Source organism: Megascapheus bottae, chromosome 8 (assembly GCF_031878675.1).
Source record: "Megascapheus bottae isolate mThoBot1 chromosome 8, mThoBot2.hap1, whole genome shotgun sequence".
Classification (NCBI taxonomy): Eukaryota; Metazoa; Chordata; class Mammalia; order Rodentia; family Geomyidae; genus Megascapheus; species Megascapheus bottae.
Genome location: NC_143516.1, coordinates 70,117,026 through 70,139,772, shown reverse-complemented (window position 1 = coordinate 70,139,772; position 22,747 = coordinate 70,117,026). Strand labels below are relative to the sequence as shown.

Genomic DNA, 22,747 nt, shown 5'->3' with positions numbered 1-22,747 from the left:
TGATGTCCTTTTGACCCCTGGCAGTGAGCCACCATTAGCACTAGGCTGTCCAGAGCGGAACAGCCTGAACCAGCACTTTTTGCGCGTGTTCCCAACGATCACTCCTGCACTCCTGGCTTCTGCGTCCTGGAGCCAGTTGATGCCATTGGCTTCAGTGAGATTCCTCAGTTAGGAAAACTGCAGAGAGAATGATCTGTTCCACAGTCCTGAGCAGGATCATCATCAGGGATTGATAATGGGAACAAATCATTCCAGGTGAGTTTTCTGGGGTCCACATGACAGCTGTAGGGGGCTGCTCAACTTTATCCTCCTAGCCCATGTATACTGCAGTGAACTCTCCTTGGGAGAATAACAAGAAGGGCTTCCAGGGCATTCTGCCGGAGTCTTTTTTTCTGGGCTAGCTCTCAGGAATCACAGCGTTTCTTCTTCTGGCTGCAGGAAGGCAGCAGTATCGTGCATTGTTTTAGGAAATACTTTAATTGCATGGTTAGTTGAGCTTTGGTGTTTGCTACATTGAGAATCTCTTGGTACAGCACAGAGGGGCAGAGATGAAAGCTTTAGTCAGTAAGAATCTATACACTGCAGAGTTCTGTTTTGATGACAGCAGCACTTAGGGCCTTTTTTAGTGTCACCATTGTATAATGTTGGACACTGCAGACATTCTTGAGTTTGATTGAGAATGCGAGGGTCACAGGAAATGTCATTTAAAAATTTGTATTTTGATGCTTTTTTTCTTTTTTTATTGTGTTGTGGATTTGCTGCTGTTGCTAGTCAGAATTTCGGGATTTGATGTCAGTAGCAATTATTTAACTCTTCCAATACTGCTGTTACTAAGTTTGCTGGGTTTCTACGATTCCTACTTCATACGTTGCTTTCTGGAACAGGTAAACTAGCTATCATATTAATTTATAGGTGAATAGAACTGGAATTTATTGGTTAATTAGTCACAAGAATAGATATTAAAATGTACCAGTTAGATTCTTCCAGTAGAGAATAAGGTATATTTTGCTTGAAAGTAGAAATTACATAAACATATTATCTTAAATTGCAATAGTGATTATGTAGTTGTATTATATGAAATTACTTTCAGGTGACATTGATCAAAATGTCTTGTACACATAAAATGGCATGCTGAGTCAAAACCCCTTGTACAACTTTTTAAAGGTAATTTAGAATTTTAAATAATTTTATCTGAAGTGCACATTAATTATCACATTGAACTTTCAAGTGAAAATATGATTAACTCAGAAGATGTATATTTTCCTTTTCTGTTCAGTCAGGGATGATCTCTTTTCTCTAAGTACTGAATTTCACTCAAATTAAAAGCAAAAAGCATCATAACAGAATCTTAAAAATAGAAACATATAAGTTTATTCAGATTATTCTTTTCAAGTGTTTAGACAAAGGCTATGGAGGCAAGGTTTTCCCTCATCCACAAACCTTGCTAGCAGATCACATCTGCAGAAATGTCTGTGTTTCTGTGTGATGTTCAACTTCGGACTGATGGGAGAAAAATGTTTGGATATGAACACGAGAGCCTAAAACACAATGGTGGGAGGAGAGAGTGTGGTCTTGGGGTTGAAGATCTGCGTGTGTGACGTTGGGTAAAGAATGACTATCATCTTCTTACTTCCATTCTGCCCATTTTGAAAAAGACTCACATGCTAGCCTCCATTGGAATGGCCTAATATTTTTAAGGTACTCCAGGTTGTCTAAAGAGGATGTCTTAGTGTAGAAAAAGATCCCACTTTTAAATGGGGATATTTTTTCCTTAGTACAGGAGATAAAGGATTATATTTATTTATGGCATGTCAGCAGTGTGAGGTTTTTTTTTTTAGGGGGTAGCAAAAGGTTATGGCTTCAACAATATTAACCTGGTAAATCTCTTGACTTCATTGAACTGACTTTCCCAAGTAGTGCTGAGCATCTGCATTGTTCTGAGGTTGCCCAAGTCACTGCATTCCTTGGGAGGGAGAGAGATGTCACATGCCAGGCCACACACAGCCCCATGAAAACCTGCATGCAACTGCTGGGGCCATGAGCTGCCTTGCCATTCACCTTGTGACCCCTCAGTGTCAGCAGGGTCGACTGAGGAAACCCTTGCCTTCAAGAATTCCATTTCCGGCTAATGGAAAGTCAAAACTCTAAAGGACTGAAGCACTTGGAAAAGCAGTCACTCACAAAGCATGAACCAGATGGGTGCCTCTGAGATGTTGGTTACCATTCACAAGTCCAGGTGAATTAAGTAAGCTCCTTAGTGAGAAGAGGAGTTTACTGTACATGGAATCGTGGGCTTACTGAGTGGCTAATGATTGGTGTTTGCTAAAGATCATGTGTCTGGTCTTCATGGCCATACTTAGTAATTGACTGTTATAAGAACAAGGTTGAGGAGCCATGATGATTCACGCACCCATGCATTCACACAAATGTTGAGTAATCACATACATGTTGACTATTCTCTCTTATCAAGATCTAATACACTGGTGTGATTCATAAGCCCACGCAAATTCACAATGGCAATAACTTGATCAATAAAGATGAGTCACCTTCTATAGAGCATTCTATGCTCTAATAGCTTCCAACTTCCAAATTTCATGTGATAATATTAGTACATGGTTAGGAAGATCTTCAAGAAGAAGAAACTATTTTTGTTTTGAAGTATCACCTGTGAATGTTTCCAGGAAGAGCTTTGTTGGAAAAATGTTGGAAGCTAGATAGAAAACAAAAGACAGAATTAATCTCAGTGAGATATTGTATATATTCTACTCTGCACATAATCCACAGATACTTCCAACGAACTAAATAAATTCATGTCCTTAGTTTCCTAAGGTCATTGAGCTGAAGCATGTCAACTTATTAAAGTAGAAAAATAATGAAAGAATTAGTAATTATCTTATACTATGATAAAATTAATAGTCAGAATACTTCCCAGTCATTAGTATTATCTGTAAGTTTCAGGCTAGCAAATACATTCAAATTTTGTATATAGCTGCTTCAAGTTGGCCATCTTTTGTGGTTAAGAATGGAATTGTCATAATCATATAAAGAGTTCGTTAACTAGTTGCAAAAATCTAACCAAAAATTTTGAATACCCAGTTAATTTAAAATAGTTGTTTTCGAGAAAGTTTCTGTGACTTGTCAGATTTTTGAAAATCTAGGAAGTAAATCTTTAGTGTTATGAACTACAGATATTGAATATATTAGAGTGGAATTCAGAAAAGGGAGTTGCATATCATAGCTGGTAAGACCTACCAAACTTCATTTTACTAATGCAGCTGGTTCCAGGCACTGGTGGCTGGCGCAGATCTGTTATCCTAGCTACCCAGGAGAATGAGAAGAGGGAATCACTGTTTAAAGCCAGCCATGTGAGACTCCAGTTAACCACCAAAAAAGCCAGAAATGGAACTATGCTTAAGTGTTAGAGTGCTAATCTTAAGCAAAAACAAACAAACAAACAAACAAAAAACAAAAAGCTAACAAAAAGCCCTCAGGAACAGTGCTCTGGCCCTGAATTCAAGCCCAAGGATCTGAACAATAACAACATAAAAGACAAAAAATATCTACTATTACTAATAGCTTAAGTATTTTTGTGTGTAGAAACTATCATTCTTTCAATACCTATTTTAATATCTAGAGTATGTTGGGTCTTGCCTTGTTCTTCAGTTCAAAGTAGATACAAATTGGAATAATTGTTTTTTTCTATGCTTTTGTGTGTATGTCTTTATTGATACAGGGCCTCATGCTCTTCCTTGGCTTTTTTCTACTTAAGGCTGAAGCTTTACCTTTTGAGGCACACGTTTATTTCCTGGTGGGGGTGGGGGCATGGGTCATGACCCACTTGGAAACTTCACTTTGGTTTCAGGATTAAGATTTTTAATAATATTTAGATTATATACAGTTTAAAATAGTTTTACATATTTTCCTTTTAGTGTACATCTTTGAAATTGTTGAAGGCACCCTTAGGGAAGAGCTATCACCTCATCCCTATGTGCTATTCCTCTAGCCTGTTTTATAGTAAAGATTTAAAAAAAATGTGTTTTCTTAGAGTATAGACAGCACATGAAGGTGCTTCCTGAGTTGATTTCCCTTGCTCTTTCTCTGCATTTGCAAAGCTTATTCTTCGTGAGTATGGTTACTTGAGTTCTTAAGTACCTGTTTTAAGCAGGGATCTTAATGAAAGCATAGTATTGAGCTTGAAGGTCTGCGAGAGAGGATAATTCTGAGAGCTCAGGGAAAAAGCACCAACCCAATGCAGCAGTCTTAGATGAAATCACTCATTCCTGGAGACCATTTAACTGTTTGTTTTTAATTTCAAAAGAAAGAAAGAAAAGAAACAATGGACTCTTAGCAGAAAAATCCTATTCACACACAAGTTTTTCTACAGGTAAAGAAGGCATAGGTCCATTAAATGAAATCATGGATCAAATCAAAGTGCTCATATAACTTGAGTTTTTTAAGTACATGATATTCAGTGATAGAAAAGCTCCTGCCTACAGAAGGAAGTCATTTCTCATGTATACCTAACAAATAGGCCCAAGACCAGCCTCAAATTGTGCTGGTTCAAAAAGTACATTTAACAATTGATTTTTTTAATGGTCATGGGACTTGAACTCTGGGCCTGGGCGTTGTCCTTGAGCTCTTCAGCTAGACTACTGCCCCCCTTGAGCCACAGCACCACTTCAGGCTTTCTGGTGGTTAATAGGAGATAATTGGATTTTAGTGCCCATGCTGGCTATGTATCCTCAGATCTCAGTTTCCTGCATAGCTAGGATAACAGGCATGAGCCACCTCACCTGGTAACACTTGCTATTTCCACAGGCTTTATTGTTTTACAACATAAAAGAAATCTACCCCAAGTTTCAGTCTCTAAATGAAATTGGTACAAGCAAAGGGATTATGAGTGATTGAAAGATTTTTTTTTGAAGAGGTATTTCTGAACAAGTAGGGAACTGCAATTTATATGGACTGATATGTATATAGGATTGATTTTCCTCAGTACTTCCGGGCTGCCTTGGGTGTATTTTGTTTGAGTTGACAGCATATTGTAGTTCTCCAACTTGAGAGGCCGGTTTTATTTTAATAGGTATTTACATAGAGATCTCGCTGAAAGAGTTTTTATAGGCCTTGAGATTTTACTGGAATTGGAGCTATTCAATGAAGATGTGAAAGTGATGGAAAAATTGAGCACAAAGTAAGAGACTTGTACATATTTATTTAATTTGAAAGGCTCTTAGGAGTATTGATGAGAAATACAGGGTTGCTAATGAGAAGTTGCATCTGTCTTTGGAAGTTTTGCTTGAAACTGCCTTTTCTAAGTGTGCTCTTTGAATGTGTGAACACACTACTGTACTCCCCATAGCTTATTTGCCAGAGCTGAATTACGATGGGCCTAGATCCCTTTCGAGTGAACGAGCATATCTGGATGTTGAGCTATTATGATATTCTGTTAGGAGAATCCTAATCGTATACTCATTGTTAGAAATGAGGGAAACCATGGAGACTATGTTTCTTTCAGTCTGGCTTACTTTCCTTAGTATGATTTTTCTCAAGTCTTTCCATTTACTTACAAGTGGGACAATGTCATTCTTTCTGATGGCAGCATAGAATTCCATGTAGTAAATATACCACATCTTCATGATCCATTCATCTACGGAGGGACATCTAGGTTGGTTCCATAGCTTAGCTATGGTAAATAATACTGCAATGAATATGGTTATGCTTACCTCAGAGCTTAGTAGAGTTAGTCCATAAGTTTGTTGTTTCATCACCGTGGCATGATGAGAGTAAGCAAGCTTGGTTAAAATAGTAACAAAGCAAGCCAAATAAGGAGGAGGACCTATGGCTAATTCTGTACTCGAGGTCTCTAAGTGTCACTGGTTTCTAAGACGCGGAGGACGAAGCTCGAGCTTGCTAATAAATGGCCCTTCATTGCTTGCATTGGTCGTGGTCTCTGGTGGTCTTTCAGGGGGATTTTAAACATTGGGTATAACAAATATATACAATATATCAGATACCAAGGTAAAATACTGTAACAATATGAGATAAGCAAGGGACAGCAAAAGAGATGAGAGATAACAGTACATTAAGGACAACAATCACTCATTATATGGCTTTTGTTTCTATATCCTGGAGGTCCTTTCATTTAGTGTCATACTATATGGCTTTATGTAGAACCTAGACAATTTTTTAAGCAATCAAATAAAATACTTTCAATACCTAGAGAGAAAAATGAATCTTTGTGTGTGTGTGTGTGTGTGTGTGTGTGTGTGTGTGTGTGTGTGTGTGCGTGCGCACACACACTAGTCCTGGGTCTTGGATTTATCAAAGGTTGTGCTCTCCCATTACAACACTACTTCCAGCTTTTTCTGAGTAGTGTACTGGAGATAAGAGTCTTCCAGACTTTTCTTGCCTGGGCTGTGTTCAAACCATGATCCCAAGTTCTTAGCCTCCTGAGTAGCCAGGATTACAGGCATGAACCACCATGGACAAAAAAAAAAAAAGTAATCTTAAATTGTTTCTCTATACAACACAACTGTTAATAAATTTTAAAAGAGCTAAATGTAAATATATTTCTGACAGAATGAAGTTTTATGATCCTTCAGCTAAATAACCAGATTCCAAGATCTCTTCTATTGCCTTGATCTAATAGCCCTCTCTTTACCTTTAGTTTGAGTCTGAGAATTAATTCCCAAAATCTTGCATTAGTTAGACCTGATTGAGATAAAAAAAAATAACCATTTCTTTCCAGAGTGACAGTAGCTTCCATATGTTATCTGTGCAATACCAGTTAGAAACCATCCTAAAGATATTCATAAACACAACTTGTGCAAAAAAAGTTCTGGTTTAGGCATGTCATGATTAAATCACACATAAAAACTTGGTAATCTGTAATCCTAGCTACTCAGGATGCTGAGATCTGAGAATTGTGGTTTAAAGCCAGCCAATCAGGGAGAAGTCTCGAAGACTCTTGTGTCCAGTTAACCAGAAAAAAATCTTGTAGTGGAGCTGTGATTTGAGTGGTAGAACAAAAGAGCTCAGGCACCAGAACTGACTGATGGAGAGAGAGAGAGTGGGGAGAGGGGAGGGAGATCATTCTGAACTATATTGTATTTTCTATAACTAATTCTCTGATCTCTAGTTCTCGTATATACTACAAAGTATGACATGCAGATTTGTTATATAGAAATTCACCTTCCAAGAATAACTTTAAGTCAGGAGTCCAGGCTCTGAGTTTAAGTTAGTACTGACACACAAAAACGACACATGCAAAAAGAGCCTAGAGGCATGACTGAAGTGGTAGAACACCTACTTTGTGAGCTTGAGGCTCTTGAGTTCAACTCCCTGTACATCTCTGTAAAACAAGGAAAAATGCACATTCTATCAATTATTATTTTATGCATGTGTGTAAGCATTCTTCCAAAATTTCGATTGGATAGTATACATAAAATTACAACTAATTTTAAAGTTGTTTTCTGGAATTCCAGGCCAAATGAGTTGTTTTGCCCAATTCTGACACAAATATAACACTCAAAACAATGTTTTATTCTAGTGTATTCTTAAACCTCACAGCATAGATCAATTATGATTTCCTTCAATGAGTAGTAAGATGTAGAGGACTCCTTTTCTGTGTCCTGCTATGTTTCATCTTGGTAGAGATGGCTACTCTGCAGCCAGACTGTTGAGAGGCATGGAACCATGACAAAACCATTTCCCTGTCCTCCAACCTGAGTCCATGACTGCTCCAGTTTTGCCCACATTTCTGGATGGGATATAAAGCCAAATTATATATAACATGAACAAAGACCAAACAGAACAAAAGGAAAATTTCCTCTTCTCTTTTGTTTCAGAACACAGAGGCCAAAGGTATCAGAGCCATTTTTTTATTGTAATTAATAGAAAGGTTACATTATATTTGCTAGATAGGAGGTGCATTGCTTCACAAAAATTGATACTCCTTCTCATGTTTTTGTTCTCATTTCTCTCCCTACATCTCCTCCCCCATCTTGTTTTCCCTCCTCCCCTATCCTATTTCAAATAAACAAACATATATACAATATATCAGATAACAAGGTAAGATACTGTAACAATATGAGATAGCCAAGGGACAGCAAGGAACTCTGGCATCCTAGAAAGTACTTACTGTAATTTCTGATAGCCTGGGGAGAAAACAAAAGGAACGATTTCTGATTTGGGAACTTTAACAAGCAGTGCAAAATATGTCTGAAGAAAGCAAATATATTTCCCTGGAAACACAAGGCAAAATGGCAAAAGCAAAATGGTCCAGAGAGAGAGAGAGAGAGAGAGACAGAGAGAGAGAGAGACAGAGAGAGAGAGAGAGAGACAGAGAGAGAGAGACAGAGAGAGAGGGGGGAGGGGGAAGGAGGGAGGAGAGAGGAGGGGGAGGAAGGGAGGAGAAGGAGAGGGGGGAATTATAGTGGAAAGAAAAAAGGAGAGGATTGTAATTCCTTGGAAAGCATTTAAATATGGACACATTTTCCTTAGGCACATATCACAAGACACATTTTGACTAGTGATAAATTAGTGAATGGAAAAGAGAAACTACATGGCCTATAATAGAAGAAGAAGGGAGAAAGACCAAGGGACTTTGTGGGGTGACCGAATGGAATAGAAGAGAGTGTGACATCACCTAGAACATCCTGAAGTAGCCAGACACATGTGGTGTCACTTCTGCAGATCCAGATCCCGAAAGAGGGAAATGAAGGCAGGGCAGAGGAGCCTCAGACATTTACAGGAATCATAGCAAAAACAATTGAGTGAGAGTGGTGTTCTGAGGTTAGATTGTTGATCTGGCTTGTAGTAAGTTGGCCATGCACACTACAGAGAATGCAGGTGAGGGGCTAGGATCTTAGCCTAGTAGTCAAATGCTTGCCTAGCCTGCGTGAAGCCCTGGGTTCCATTCCTCAGTACTACATACACAGAAAAAGCCAGAAATGGCATTGTGGCTCAGGTGGCAGGGCACTAGCCTTGAGCAAAAACATGTCCAAGGACAGTTTACACACATCATCAGCGTTTTGGTTGTTGTGTAATAAATTTTGTTGTAACATTTTTTGATCCATCTTCTATACACTCGTGTTCATGTAAATTTTCTCATAGTTAAGGTTTATATACAGAGCTAGTCATAGTATCAGTATTGAAAGCAGGTGGAATTTTAATCTGTTTGGTTTCCTTTGTACATTTTTGTTTTGTTTTTGCTTCAGTTTCTGTGTTCCTTATATCTTGAATTTCTTTCTTTCCTTTTTTTTTGGTTGTGAATGTCTTGATCTGTGCCAATTCTTCATTCCTATACAGTGTTCATCTTATTTAATAAAATATTTTTATTTTTACTGTAATGCTGTAAGTGAAGGTCTAGTGGGTTTTCTAAGACTGATATTTTCTAGCTTCTGATGTTGGTTGCTGGTAACTCACACCTGTCGTCGATAGCTTCTCAGCAGTCTGAGATCTGAGCATCATGGTTTGAAGCCAGTGTGGGCAGAAAAGTTCACGAGACTCTTATCTCCTGTCGATCCCTGAAAAATGGTAAAAGTTTAGTTGTGGCTCAAATGGTAGAATTCCAGCCTAGAATGAAAAAGAAACAAAACAAAGAATAGAGGGAGGCCCTGCTACCAGTACACATGCATGCATGCACTCACATGTACACAATAAATAAAAATGATAAAAAAATTCTGTCTGTTGGTGTGTATTTTTGAATATTGTTTCCTTTCCCCAGCCCATTGATTTGTGTGTATTAACTATGCTAAATTATATACTCTGTCATAGAGAGGGAGGGGCTTGTAAAGGACACTCCTTGCTAAAATGCCACTGCTGCCTGCTGCTGCAGAGGTTTAAACCAATGACCTTGCCATGATTTGTGACCTACATTTTTCCCGCTGCAGGTGGGAATGTTTATGAATATGAACACTTTGCAGTTTTCATAGCAATAATGGTGAGGCATAAAATACAAATGTTCTTAAAATATGTATGCCTAGGGCACCAATATTTTCATTGTGTGTAGCCAGCTCCTCAGTGCCAGTCAAGGAATATTCAAGCTCCAAATATCTTTTTATGTCTTCTTATTTAGGAATACTTGGTTTGCATCTCCCACATCAGAACAAAGGACACCAAAAAATAAAATCGAAAATAAATAAAAAGAGCAAAAAAGAAAACATGTACCCTCACTTGTGAGAGAACTCTGGTTTCAAAATTATCTATTTTATATTATCAAGATGGTTGTTAGAGTGGAATCACATTTTCTGCATTTCAGAGCTTAATACTACATTTTCAAATCCTAAGCAGTGTTGACGTCTCCTAAGTGTCTCCGTTTAGTTTTGTAAACTCTTAGAGTTGACCATTATGGTCAGTGTGAATCTTATTCGTGTTTACATCATGAAAGTCATGACAATGTATCGATTGCTCTACTTTTCATTTTTGCCTCTTTGAGACACAGAGGCAAAGTCGAATTGATTTGGCACTCGGTATTATTGGACGTTAATGCTGGGTTTCTAGAACTGTCTGGGTCTGCATAGAGACTAGCAGTGATCCTTTTTCAAAAGTATTTCTTCTAGAATGCATTCTTAGAAGGTGATCGGTCCAACACGGCAGTGTCTTAAGCCTGTGGTTGACATCTAAGTCCCCAAACAATGAAAACAAATAAACCCCGATTTTTTCCACAGGGTTTCCTGGCTGATTATTCCGAGGCTTTGCACGTGACAACCTGTCTCCCCCGTGAATGGAATTCTCAATGTCAATGTGGAAGCCTGGTCAGTTGCAAAGTTGTAGTAAAATATTTCCCTCCTGAGTACCACACTACCAGATTCTTCTTTCTGGACAGTTTACTGTGTTGGGGGGAAAACTTTTCCCAAGACTATTGAGTTTTGTGATATCATTCAGCACACCTTAGTACTGTATGGCTGGATGCCTCTTGGGGAGAAATTTTGCTGACTTTAAGCATCATGAGATAGACACATGCAATTATTCCTTTCTAAAATATATTTGAAAGTTTTTGGTCCTATAATCAGTGAGCTTGGAGAGCTTTCTGTAGAAGCATTTTTATTGTCATTCATTAGCTGATACATTCTTATTTTAGAGTTCTGTGGAACAGAGTTTTGTGTGAACTTGTACGTGCACTAGTGCTTTCTTGTTCTTGCTGTTGCTAGAGAGTGTGGAGAATTGTAATTGGCCATCTTTCTCTGGGACCATAGCATAAGACAGCACAGGAAAGATAAGGATGTATTGAAGCATCATGAAGTTAGGGAGTGTTCTGGTCTTTTCATGAAGCTTTGTTTGTGGTCTTAGAAATCTAAATGTATGTAAATTTATCACTTTCCAAACTAGGCAAAAATAGTTTACTGAGTAATACTGCCTCACGCATATTTGATGTTTTCAGATTTATTAGTTTATTGAAAGTAAATCCATAAAGTTCCTGTGATGTCATCAAGGTATACATGCTATATATATTTAACAAGCTCTGAGAGCATGTTTCTTCACCCTCAGTCCTATTGCTCTTTAGGTCATTTATGTCAGTCACAAAAAGAGGAAAAGAAATCTCAGGAAATTTAGTTAGGATTATCACTTACTAGACTATAAGAACTAACATATATTTGGCACCTAATATCTATGTTAAAATATTCTTATCATGACAATTAGTAATTTCATGTAAACAGACTTAAATGTTTTCCTAAGATATTTTAAAGCATATTTTTCAAATATTACTGATACTATTGATATGAATATATTTTAGTTATGACACTTATTTATAATTCTGATTGCTAACACCACAATTTCATATTAACTATATGAAAAAATGTTAAACTTTATTTTTAAAGTTATTTAATGTTCATGAAGCTAATATATCTCATCACTATGAAACTTTAGTGAAGGGAATATCTTTCATATTTTAAGGAGATTATGTACCTAATTTACAGTTAGGTTTAGAGCCACAGTTCTCCGAGTTCAAGTGCAATACTTGTTTTGTACTATGCAATAATTTCTTTTCATAGTTTTATAAGAAACAGAAATAGTATCATAAGCTATAATAATGTTAATAGTGAATATATGATACAGTGAGATTCTGTGGTCATTTCATGTGTCAAATAAACTGAGAGGAATAATGAAGTATCTTTTCATAATTTTTCATGAAAATATATTTGTTGGAATGATTATGGGTATAGTTATTGTGAATCATTTGTGTTTGACTTTATCAGTAATAAAGGTTTGTGTTTCTGTGATACTTTATAGTTATAAAGCAATCTCATGCCCATGATTGTCGAGAGAACAATAAAATGCTAGCATGATAGCTCTGGAGTTGTTGAAGGAATGGAGTATATGAATGACTGAGATTAGAATTCAGCTTGCAGTTAAATTCTGAGTTCCATAAAAATACTTTGTAGAGTTGTAAGGCGATAGCGGTGGCAGCCCCAAAATTAGCTTTCAAATTTGCCAAATAATATGCACCAGCATGACCCAACTGACTGAACCATATGGGTGGAAGACATGTCCCTTGTTTTTAACCAGCTACTGAGAGTCCTTTCCTGTGTTCTAAAGCTGCAGAATGGACGAGCACTACTGCCTTTCAAGCAAAAATATAGGATCTCTCTGTGGAGACTTTTGGGTCTGCAGATATTGTTGGGTTTAAGTAAATCTCATCAACATAACAAATGTAATTAAATAAATTTTCTAATCTACTTGATATATTAAAGTTCAGTCTACTGCTTCATGTAATTTATAAATCAAAGAAAAAGCACGGTGATATTTGTTCCATGATGAGGAGAACATTAAAAACAAGGGGGGATTAAAACAGTGACATTACTTTCATTTTTATGTTTTGTGCTAGTACTGAAATTTGAACTCGGGGCCTTTAGCCCAAGGCTACTGCTCTACCATTTGACTCATACCTCCTCTTCTGGCTTTTTGCTGGTTGACTGAAGATAAGAGTCTTGGATTTATCTGCCTGAGCTTGCTTCAAACTGGGATCCTCAGATCTCAGCCTCTTAACTACTCAAGTTAGGTTACAGGCAAGAGCCATTGGCACCCAGAAAAAAATGTGAGAACCTCTTCATTATGTTGTAATGTTCAGAGCAAACACTGTAGTGTGCAGTTGTCTGAAACATGAGTATAAAGACCAGAAAACACATTATGGTTATACCATAAGCCATAAACGTCACTCATCTCCATGTTTCCTCCAAACCTTTCTATTAATCGCTATTTTTTCTCCATATATTTTTATTGTAATTAATAGAAGGGTTACATTACATCAGATACATTGATATCCTTTTTCATGTCTTGGTCCCCATTTCCCTCCCCCCACCCCACCCCTCATCTTGTTTTCCCCCCTTTACTATCCAATTTCAAATAACCAAATACGCATATATCCAATATATCAGATAACAAAGTGAAATGCTGTAACAGTATGAGATAAGCAAGGGACAGCAAAAGAGATGAGAGATAACATAGTACATTAAGGACAATAATCACTCATTATATGGCTTTTGTTTCTATATCCTAGAGGTCCTTTCATTTAGCGTCATACTGTATGGCCTTATGTATCTAGGTTTTGTTCTATTGCAAATCTGTGCTAGGAGAGCCCAAGGTTTCTACTGATTATAGCAAATGAGGGAAACCATTGAGCCTATGTTCCTTTGAGTCTGGCTTACTTCACTTAATACGATTTTTTCTAAGACTTTCCATTTCCTTACAAATGGGGAGATGTCATTCTTTTAAATGTTATCATTTTTTCTTGTGATACTTAGCAAGTCCTGGACACTGGCAGCACAGTATATCTGTAGGATTCATTCATCTTGTGTAACTGAAATTTTGTATCCTTTCACAAATATCTCTCCCCCCTAATTTCTGTCAATCACTGTTCTACTTTGTACATCCAGAAGTTTGAGATTGATTCTTCATATGAGGGATTCAGTATCGTAGCTGTCCTTCAGTGTTTGCTTTGTTTCACTTAGCCTTATTTCTAGTGAGTGTGTCTATAGATAGCTAATTCTCTTGTTCAGAAGCGTGAGTAACATTCCACTGTGTTCCTACATATTGTCTCTATCCATGCACTGTCAAAGGACATCTGCTCCCATGCTTAGGCTAGAGTTACCAGCATTGCAATGAATATGAGATCCAGTTCTTGATTCCAATTCTCTTGGATATATTTCCATAGATATCACCAGATTGTGTCCTATTTCCATTTTAATTATTTGAGGAATCTCCACAATGTCTTTACCAAATGTTCCCGTTGACAACACACAAAGTTTCCAGTTTCTCCATATATTCACCGATCAGTGCTTAGCTATTTTTCTATCATAGCTATTGTAAAACGTGATAGGAATAATGGAATTCTTCCAAAGAACTTCAGTCTAACTCAGAAACAAATTAGATTTCAAGCGATTTAGTACTAATAAAGTTCTTCCTGAAGCCCCCAAATCTCAGATGCCAGATTTTATGTAATACTTGTCTTCAAATATATGTGGAGAATAAAAATTGGATTTTGAACAAAACCATCCACAAATATTTGAGAATGAATATTTTTCCTACAGTAGGAACTTAGATACAGTCCATTATGCAAGGTATTGTTCACTCATGAAATACAATTGATTGGTTTGCAGCAGTGTATATAGTATTTATTTCACAGGTTGTGTGACTAATGATTAAACTTAAAGCGATGTCTTTCCATGTTATTTCAGTGTCCACAAACCAATTCCTTTGAAATAATACTAGATTCTTGCCCCTGACTCTTAGGTGAAATTAGACTCCAGAATCTTTCTTTATAGCAAATTATGGAAAATTCATTCTAAATTAGTTACCCTACTACACATTATTGGGGGAGAATATAACTTCCCCTTCGCAAGAATGTATCTATACTATGTAATCTTCTAAAACCAAGAGGCATTTTATTCGTAAATTGCTGTGTTTATGTTTATAGTACCTCTTTTATACAATTACTTAAGGATACTATTAAAATTAATTTAAAAAATAACAAAAGTGAAAGAAAACATATCCACTGGTGTTTCCATATGTTAATCAAAGTTGATATCTTACTCCTTAAACTTAGATTTTTAATTTCTTCCCATGAAGTTACTGCTGCTCAAGTGAATGCCTTGTAGAATATTACAAGAATAGAAATGTATTGTTTACTATGTGCTGCCTGGAGATGAGAGGTGCCTGTTGAAATCCCTTTACTAGGTTCAACTTGAAAAGTGATTCTTAGAACCATGTTGCTTAGGTTGTGCATACATTTACACAAATTAACTCAATAGCAGATTTTTATACAATACTTCCATTCGTACATTTGCTATGTTAAAATAATTGAGGATTACTACATTACTTGTTTTTAACACATATCCTTTGTGGATAATGAAACAAAGTAAATACAAAAAATTTTATGAGATTTAGGAAATATACAGGAAGCATGATTCTTATGATTTTTTTTCTTTCTTTCTTTTTTTTTTTTTGCCAGTCCTGGGCTTGAGTTCAGGGCCTGAGCACTGTCCTTGGACTTTTCTCAAGGCTAGAGCTTTACCACTTGAGCCTCAGCACCATTTTTGGCTTTTTTTTCTATGCATGTGGTACTGAGGAATCGAACCCGGGTCTTCATGCATGCTAGGCAAGTACTCTACCACTAGGCCAAACTCCCAGCCCTCTTATGATTTTTTTTTACTTATAAAGTTTGTAAGTTTTTGGATGACAACAACGTATTTTATTTAGCAAGAAAGAATTGATTTTTATTAGAAAACAGGTAGCAGAGTTCTAAATATACATTTGGAATTGGATTGGGGATTGTTCTTAGAATTAGTATGAATTCTTTTATCATCACTCATTATAACGGTATTAAAATGTTTCATGTGTTTTCTCCAGATGTTCCAGAAGTTTGAACATATTTTTGTTGGTTGTGGGGTTTGACCTTGGGGCCTGGGTGCTGTTCTTAAGCTCTTTTTGCTTAAGACTAGTGCTCTACCACTTTGAACCACAGTTCCACTTGAGATCTTCCAGTAGTTAATTGAAGATAAGCATCTCACCAGCTAAATGTTTTAATACTGTATTCAAGTGGTATGCTCCTGAGTTGCTTATACTTTTTCCTTTATCTATGTGCATTTAGTATATGCTAAACTTGAACAAGTAAATCTCACATAAATTATTAAGTATTTAATATTATGTTAGAAGTATGGAGCTCTTAGTTTTAGAATACACATATACCAAACATATTACATATGTATATGCTAAACATATTACATGCATTGCAAACATATTATTTGTAATGCATTTTCACTCAACTGATGATGTTGGCGTAAGGGATATTGTTACTAGAACCTATTGTGCTTTGAAACTGGACACAAAGACACAGAATTTTAACTCACAGAGATGTGTAGCTCTCTATGTTAGAATACCCTAGTCACAGTGACCTGGATTTAGGATAAATGAATTCTGTTTTCTGAATACTTGTTGTGACACAGGTATTCTTTATGACATGTATTCTTAATACATGTTTGATTTGTGCAAATAAAATGAATGTATATACTAAAAATCCATGGACATTTGTGCATTTAAGTTTCTGTGTTTGGTAGGTTTAATGAGCCTATGTTTTTTTCCCAAGGGCTAGGTAATGAATTTGTCTTAAACCTCTTTACAAAATACTCCCTCTTCCCCTCTCAAAAGAGAAGTAGACACAACTCTACGTAGAACATGTCTCCTTAGGACTTTGAGACATTTTAGTAGACTGAATAAGTTTCCAACTAAATAAAAATAAGTTAGCTCTTTTATAGTTACACTGAATACAAAAGCCAAGGTAATTTCTTATTCTACAAGCAAATACTGTGAATTTGACATTTTGAAGCTATGTCTACACCTGACAGTCAATAGCTTTCAACCTCTCTTAGAAAATGATTCAAGGGAAGTATTTTATGTTAATGAAATACTTGACTATGAATATTTTAGTCTTATTGGGTATTGCTTATCCCATTCATAATAATGAATTATAAAGATAAAATAAAGTACTTAAAAATTCAGTACCTTGGGTTGTGTTAGAGTGTGTGCCTAGTATGCACGAAGCTTTGGGTTTGATTGTTTGGTATCACATACACAGAAGGAAGTGGTTCAAGTTGTAGAGAGCTAGCCTTGAGAAAGCTCAAGGACAGTGCCGAGGCCCTGAGTTTAAGCCCCAGGACTGGCAAAAAACAATTTAGTATCTTTAGAAGCTGCAATCATATGGCTAGACAAAACAAATAAGTTTAACTTTAGATTTTAGTATTTCTTGACTTGGTAGATTATAACAAAATTAGTGACAACAAAACTGTAAAGCTGCTCAGAATATGAAAGAGATATAATTGTTTGCTAAAACATAAATGTTAAATGCTAAAATACTGGATTTTTTACATTTACATTTGTTAGCAGTATTTAGTAATTGTTTTCTTCTGTCTCAATAAAATTGACAGAAAAATTTAGCTACAAAATTTGTAGACTTCAAAAAAATCAAACCATACTGGCTGCAGCGGAATTATCTGACAAATATAGACATAAAGACATATGGACATATCTATCTGTCTGTCTGTCTGTCTGTCTGTCTGTCTGTCTATCTATCTATCTACCTACCTACCTACCTACCTACCTACCTACCTACCTAGATATCTATCTATCTATTGCCAGTCCTAGGCCTTGAACTCAGGGCCTGGTCACTTTCCTAGGGCTTTCTCAAGGCTAGAGCTCTACCACTTGAGCAAAGCAACATTTCTGGCTTTTTTCTATGTATGTGGTACCGAGGTATCGAACACAGGTCTTCGTGCATGCTAGGCAAGCACTCTGCCACTAGGCTAAACTCTCGGCCCCATATATGTATTTTTAATTTATAAGTTATCTATCATCTTTGTATATACCCATGTACATATTTATCATCTATCTGCTTATTACTCAGTCTTTTCTATCATCTATTTATCATGTATGTATGTATGCATGTGTCTGTGTCTGTCAATCTTTATCCTCTTTTTATCCATTTATATACCTGTATCCATTTGTAATATCACCAATCTTCCATCTGTTTGGTATACTAGTGTGTGTATGTATGCATCTATTATTTGATTTATCTGTCAACTAGTATTTATTCATATACTTATATATATCTATAATATACCTATTGCTCAAACTTTCTATCATGTATATAATCTATTTATCTATCATTCATTTATATACCAGTATATGCATGTTTCTGCCAATCTATCTAATCTATTTATCATCTGTTTATATACCTGTGTGTATATAATGTCTATGATCTATTTATGTATCATCTATTTTATTTAAAAGATTTTATTAAAATTAATTTTTACAGCATATTTTAAATGTCATATTTAACAAACATCAAGAAGGGAAGCTCTATATGTAATCACTGGCACATAAGTTTTAGAACATAATTAAAATTAAACTGAGACTTTGTGTGTCATAGATACATATAAATCTATATAACATTATGTATGTAGAATATATCCCATCATAGATTTCTGTGTCTATGTAGTTATATTTATATCTCCAAGATCATGTCAATGACCTTGAGTACCTGAATGTTAAGTCATCGTTCTTATACTATTTGTATCTATTATCCACATATCAAGGAGACCATGCGCCTTTTGTTCCTTTGGTCTTGACTTATCTCAGTTAACATAATTTGCTCTAGTTTCATCCACTTCCCAGTGAATGCCATTATTTTATCTTGTCTGGTGGCTATGTAGAATTCCATTGCATAAATATACCACATTTTTTGCATCCATTCATCTGTAGTGGCTATTGTGAATAGTGCAGGGATGTATCATATATTTTTATACCAGTGTATCAAGTATGTATGTGTGTACACACGTACATGCGTATCTGTCTGTCTGTCTATCTGTCTGTCTGTCTATCTATCTATCTATCTATCTATCTATCTATCTATCTGTATCTATCATTAGAACAAATAAATTAGAATCTCTTCAAGATGGTTTCCCAGTAAATCTTTTAGATGACAAACTGCACAGTGAATTTTGCCAGCAGCATCAACTTTGGGTGCTCTGCATATGAAGACTGCTCTGTGCTCATAAATATGTGTAGGTATGTCTGGACTTAGGACAAGATAATGGAAACTAGATGCTCCATTTTGTGAGGCAGTGGAAACAGCCAGGCAAGGTCTCATAGAACACAACTGTTAAGACATGGGTCAGTTAGTGGAAGATTTCATAAGCTGGTTTTTCTTATAGTCTTTACTGTGGGATGAACTTTGAGCTTGAAAGATTTATTAAAATATCTTCAATTTAAGGAAAACATTTTTCTTCTTTAGGGACTAATACTCCCCTGAGTATATAGATCTCAGAGGCACTGTTAATTAATTGTATTATTTCAAGTAGAATCAAGATTGAAGAAATCAGTACATCTAATTACTGGGCACAAGTAATTTTGCTGTGGTACAAATGGCAAAATTTTCTTTTGGATAACAACATTTATATTGGTAATATTTCAACTGTAGTACTATATATGCCCTTGGAAAGAAAGAAAGAGCTATTCATATACGTGTAGTTTTAAGAATCGCAAATGCAAAGGAAACAAACATTTCCTTTCTTAATTTGTTTGCAACTTCTCTATGATCTAAAGTATTCTAGTAAAAATCTAGTATCTTATCTCCCTTCCTCCCTCCCTTCCTCTCTCTCTATCTCCCCTAAGCTTGAACTCAGGACCTGGCTGTTCTCTTTTAGTTTTTTACTCAAGGCTGGCACTCTGCCATTTGGTTTTTCTGATTGCTAATTGGAGATAAATCTTGTGGACTTTTCTCCCAGGGCTGTCTTCAGAACAGTCTTCAGATCTCAGCCCCCTGGGTACCTAGGATTACAAGTGTGAATCACCAGGGCCCAGCTTAAAGTTTATTTTCTTATCTCTATATACTAAATCTCCATGCCATGCTTTGTTGTTAATAAGAAAAAATATAAACCAAAGAATAGTTACAGAAAATGCAACATAGTTCAGTGTACTGGAAAGGAAGGCTCATTTAATATTTCACTTCAGCTAATGCAGGTTTAACTTACACCACTAGATGGCAGGATGTGCCTTAGTATGATGAGCAGAAGAGCAGAAGGGAAAATTAACCCAGTTCTCTCTGTATGTTTCTGTGTTAGTCTATGAGTTGAGAAGATAGTTCTTCTACTGTATGAAGTACATTGGTCACACTCTCATTCTTTCCAGTGACTCAAGTAATAAGTAACCTTTATGACTGACAGACTTGTCAGTCTCGTATGTACACACTCACGATGATAATACTATTAACACTTTACTTCATAGTCTGAATAGGTATTATTTCAAGTGATACATTCTATGCTTAAACGACATTGCCTTTTTTTTCTCTTATCATTATGCAGGTGACTTGGATTATTATTGGTTGGATCCTGCCACGTGGCACAGTCGGGAGGTGTCACCTATTAGCTCGGTAAGCTTTCTACAACGTGAGGGCATTCCTTTGTGTGCCATGTACTGTCCTTTACTCAGTGCTGATCAATACTAATCATCTTCTGCTGCATGATTCATTTTACGAGGACAAATAGCAATTCAATTTGACAGCCTTGATCTCAGGAGTAATGATTCCTGAATAACTACAACACATTTTTAATTAAGTACACATTATTGTGAAATCTTTTCTAATGAAGTCTTTTAGAAAATGCTGTTTTTTTTCTTATTTTCTCTTATACGTGGAAATTTAATTTATAAATAGATATGCAAACACATACATACTCATATACATACATGCACAAATACTTTGACTAAAATATGGACTATGCAGGAGAGAATTCCAGTTATGTAACTCATTTGAATTTACAGTCTAAAAAAATGAGTACCAGGAAGCTCTGCCCTGAAGTGTCCGTGGGAGGAGTGAGGCTAAGGGGAGAGGTATAGATGAATGAAGGGAGGAAAGGTGACCAAATGCAGTCATAATAATAAGTGTGCATATGTAAAATGGAGCTAGGAAAATTGAGTGGTGGGTGGGGTTGAAGAGGTGGGAGAGAATGATGGAAGGATGACATGGATCAAGATGCATTTTTCTCATGGGTTCACATTTTGAATGAAAACTCTTTTGTACAACTACTGATAATAAAAAAAATAATAAAGTAAGCCAGGCACAATGGCTTATACCTATAATCCTAGCTACTCAGGAGGCTAAGCTCTGAGGATCGAGGTCCAAAGCTAGCCCAGACACTAAAGACCCAGAGACGTGAGACTATTGTCTCCAATTAACCCAATTAACCACTACAAAACCGGTTAGTGGCACTGTGGCTCAAGGGGTAGGGTGGAAATGGACAGAGGTTAGGTTAACAGCTGAGTTCAAGCTCCAGTACTGACAGGCACACACAAAAATCCAATCCAGATTGGATCTCCAGCATTTTCCTAGATAATAAATCTTGATTCATGCTTCTGAGGAAATATACTACCTTGATAATCAAATGCTCTCATTCTCTTCCCGTTTGAAAGTCTTTCATAGAGCACTAGATAGTGTGTGAAAGAATGTACATCCTCTCAACTCCTCAAAAAAAAAGTCAAACAAAACAACCCACATTATTTTATTCTTCAGCAGAGAAGTGCTAGGGAGAAGATAGAGAGGATATAGTTCATTAGGTAGATTCGTTGCAGATTTCAAAAGTATGAAAAAAGTAGATAAAAGGGTAACAAGTCACATAGCGCTCATGTTCTACCAAATCAAATCATTTGAAGTGCTAGAGGAGAAATCTCAGCTGCTTTCTTCATCTTCTCACAGCAACATGAAAGAAAATGCTGGGAATTAAAACATTAGAAATTCTGCCTCCAGAAAAGACAAATGAGGGTACCCTTGTGCAGAAACCCGTATCAGTCCATGGTAGCATCAAGTTTGGTTTGATAGATAAAACCAGCATGGACTTTTCTGGTGTGATAGCCAAGAAAGTGATGATGGTCCATCCAAGCTGGCAAAGGTCTTGCCCAGTGTTCTTTGGTATTGTGAAAAATGATGTATGTCAACTGGGGGCCGGTGGCTCATGGCTGTGATCAGCTATTTGGGATGCTGAGATCTGAGAATCACAGTTTAAAGCCAGCATAGGTAGGAAAATCTGTGAGACTCTTATTTCTTTTTTTAAATATATTTTTATTGAAATTAATAGAAGGGTTACATTATAATAGCCAGACAGAAGGTACATTACTTAACAGACATTACTACCTCTTCTCATGTTTTTGTCCCCATTTCCCTCCTCCCACCCCTGCCCCTCATCTTGTTTTACCACCTTCACTATCTAATTTCATATAAACTAATAAACGTATATATAATATATCAGATAAAAAGGTAAGATACTATAACCATATAAGATAACCAAGGGACAATAAAAGAGATGAGAAATAGCATAGTACATTAAGAACAGCAACCACACATTATATGGCTCTCGTTTCTATATCCTGGAGGTCCTTTCATTTAGCCTCATCCTATAAGGCCTTATGTATCTAGGTTTTGCTCTATTGTAAACCTTTGCCAGGACAGTCCAAAGTTCATACTAATTATGACAAATGAAGGAAAAGATTGAGCCTGTTTCTTTGAGTCTAGCTTACTTCACTTAATATGATTTTTTACTCTTATTTCTATTTAACCACCAAAAAATCCAGATATGGAAAGGTGGCTCAAGTGGTAGAGTGCCAGCCTTGAGTGAGAAGGCTAAGGGACAGTGCTCAGGCCCTTCCAGCATATATGCAAAACAATGATGTTTCATTGAGACATTTTCATTTTTGCCTGCAA

At 36.4% G+C, this 22,747-nt stretch overlaps 1 protein-coding gene across 33 annotated transcripts in view; it reads left to right on the top strand.

Moving 5' to 3' along the window:
• Positions 1 to 22,747, top strand: part of Rims1 (regulating synaptic membrane exocytosis 1) — a 492,115-nt gene that overhangs the window by 292,675 nt on the left and 176,693 nt on the right. For 32 of the 33 annotated variants that reach the window (XM_090338562.1, XM_090338560.1, XM_090338558.1 and 29 more), the window contains one exon: positions 20,358 to 20,425. In XM_090338562.1, coding sequence (XP_090194688.1) covers positions 20,358 to 20,425 — 68 coding nt within the window. Of the gene's footprint in view, positions 1 to 236; positions 256 to 20,357; positions 20,426 to 22,747 lie in introns of those variants that run through there. The other variant, XM_090338587.1, reaches the window with a different exon arrangement.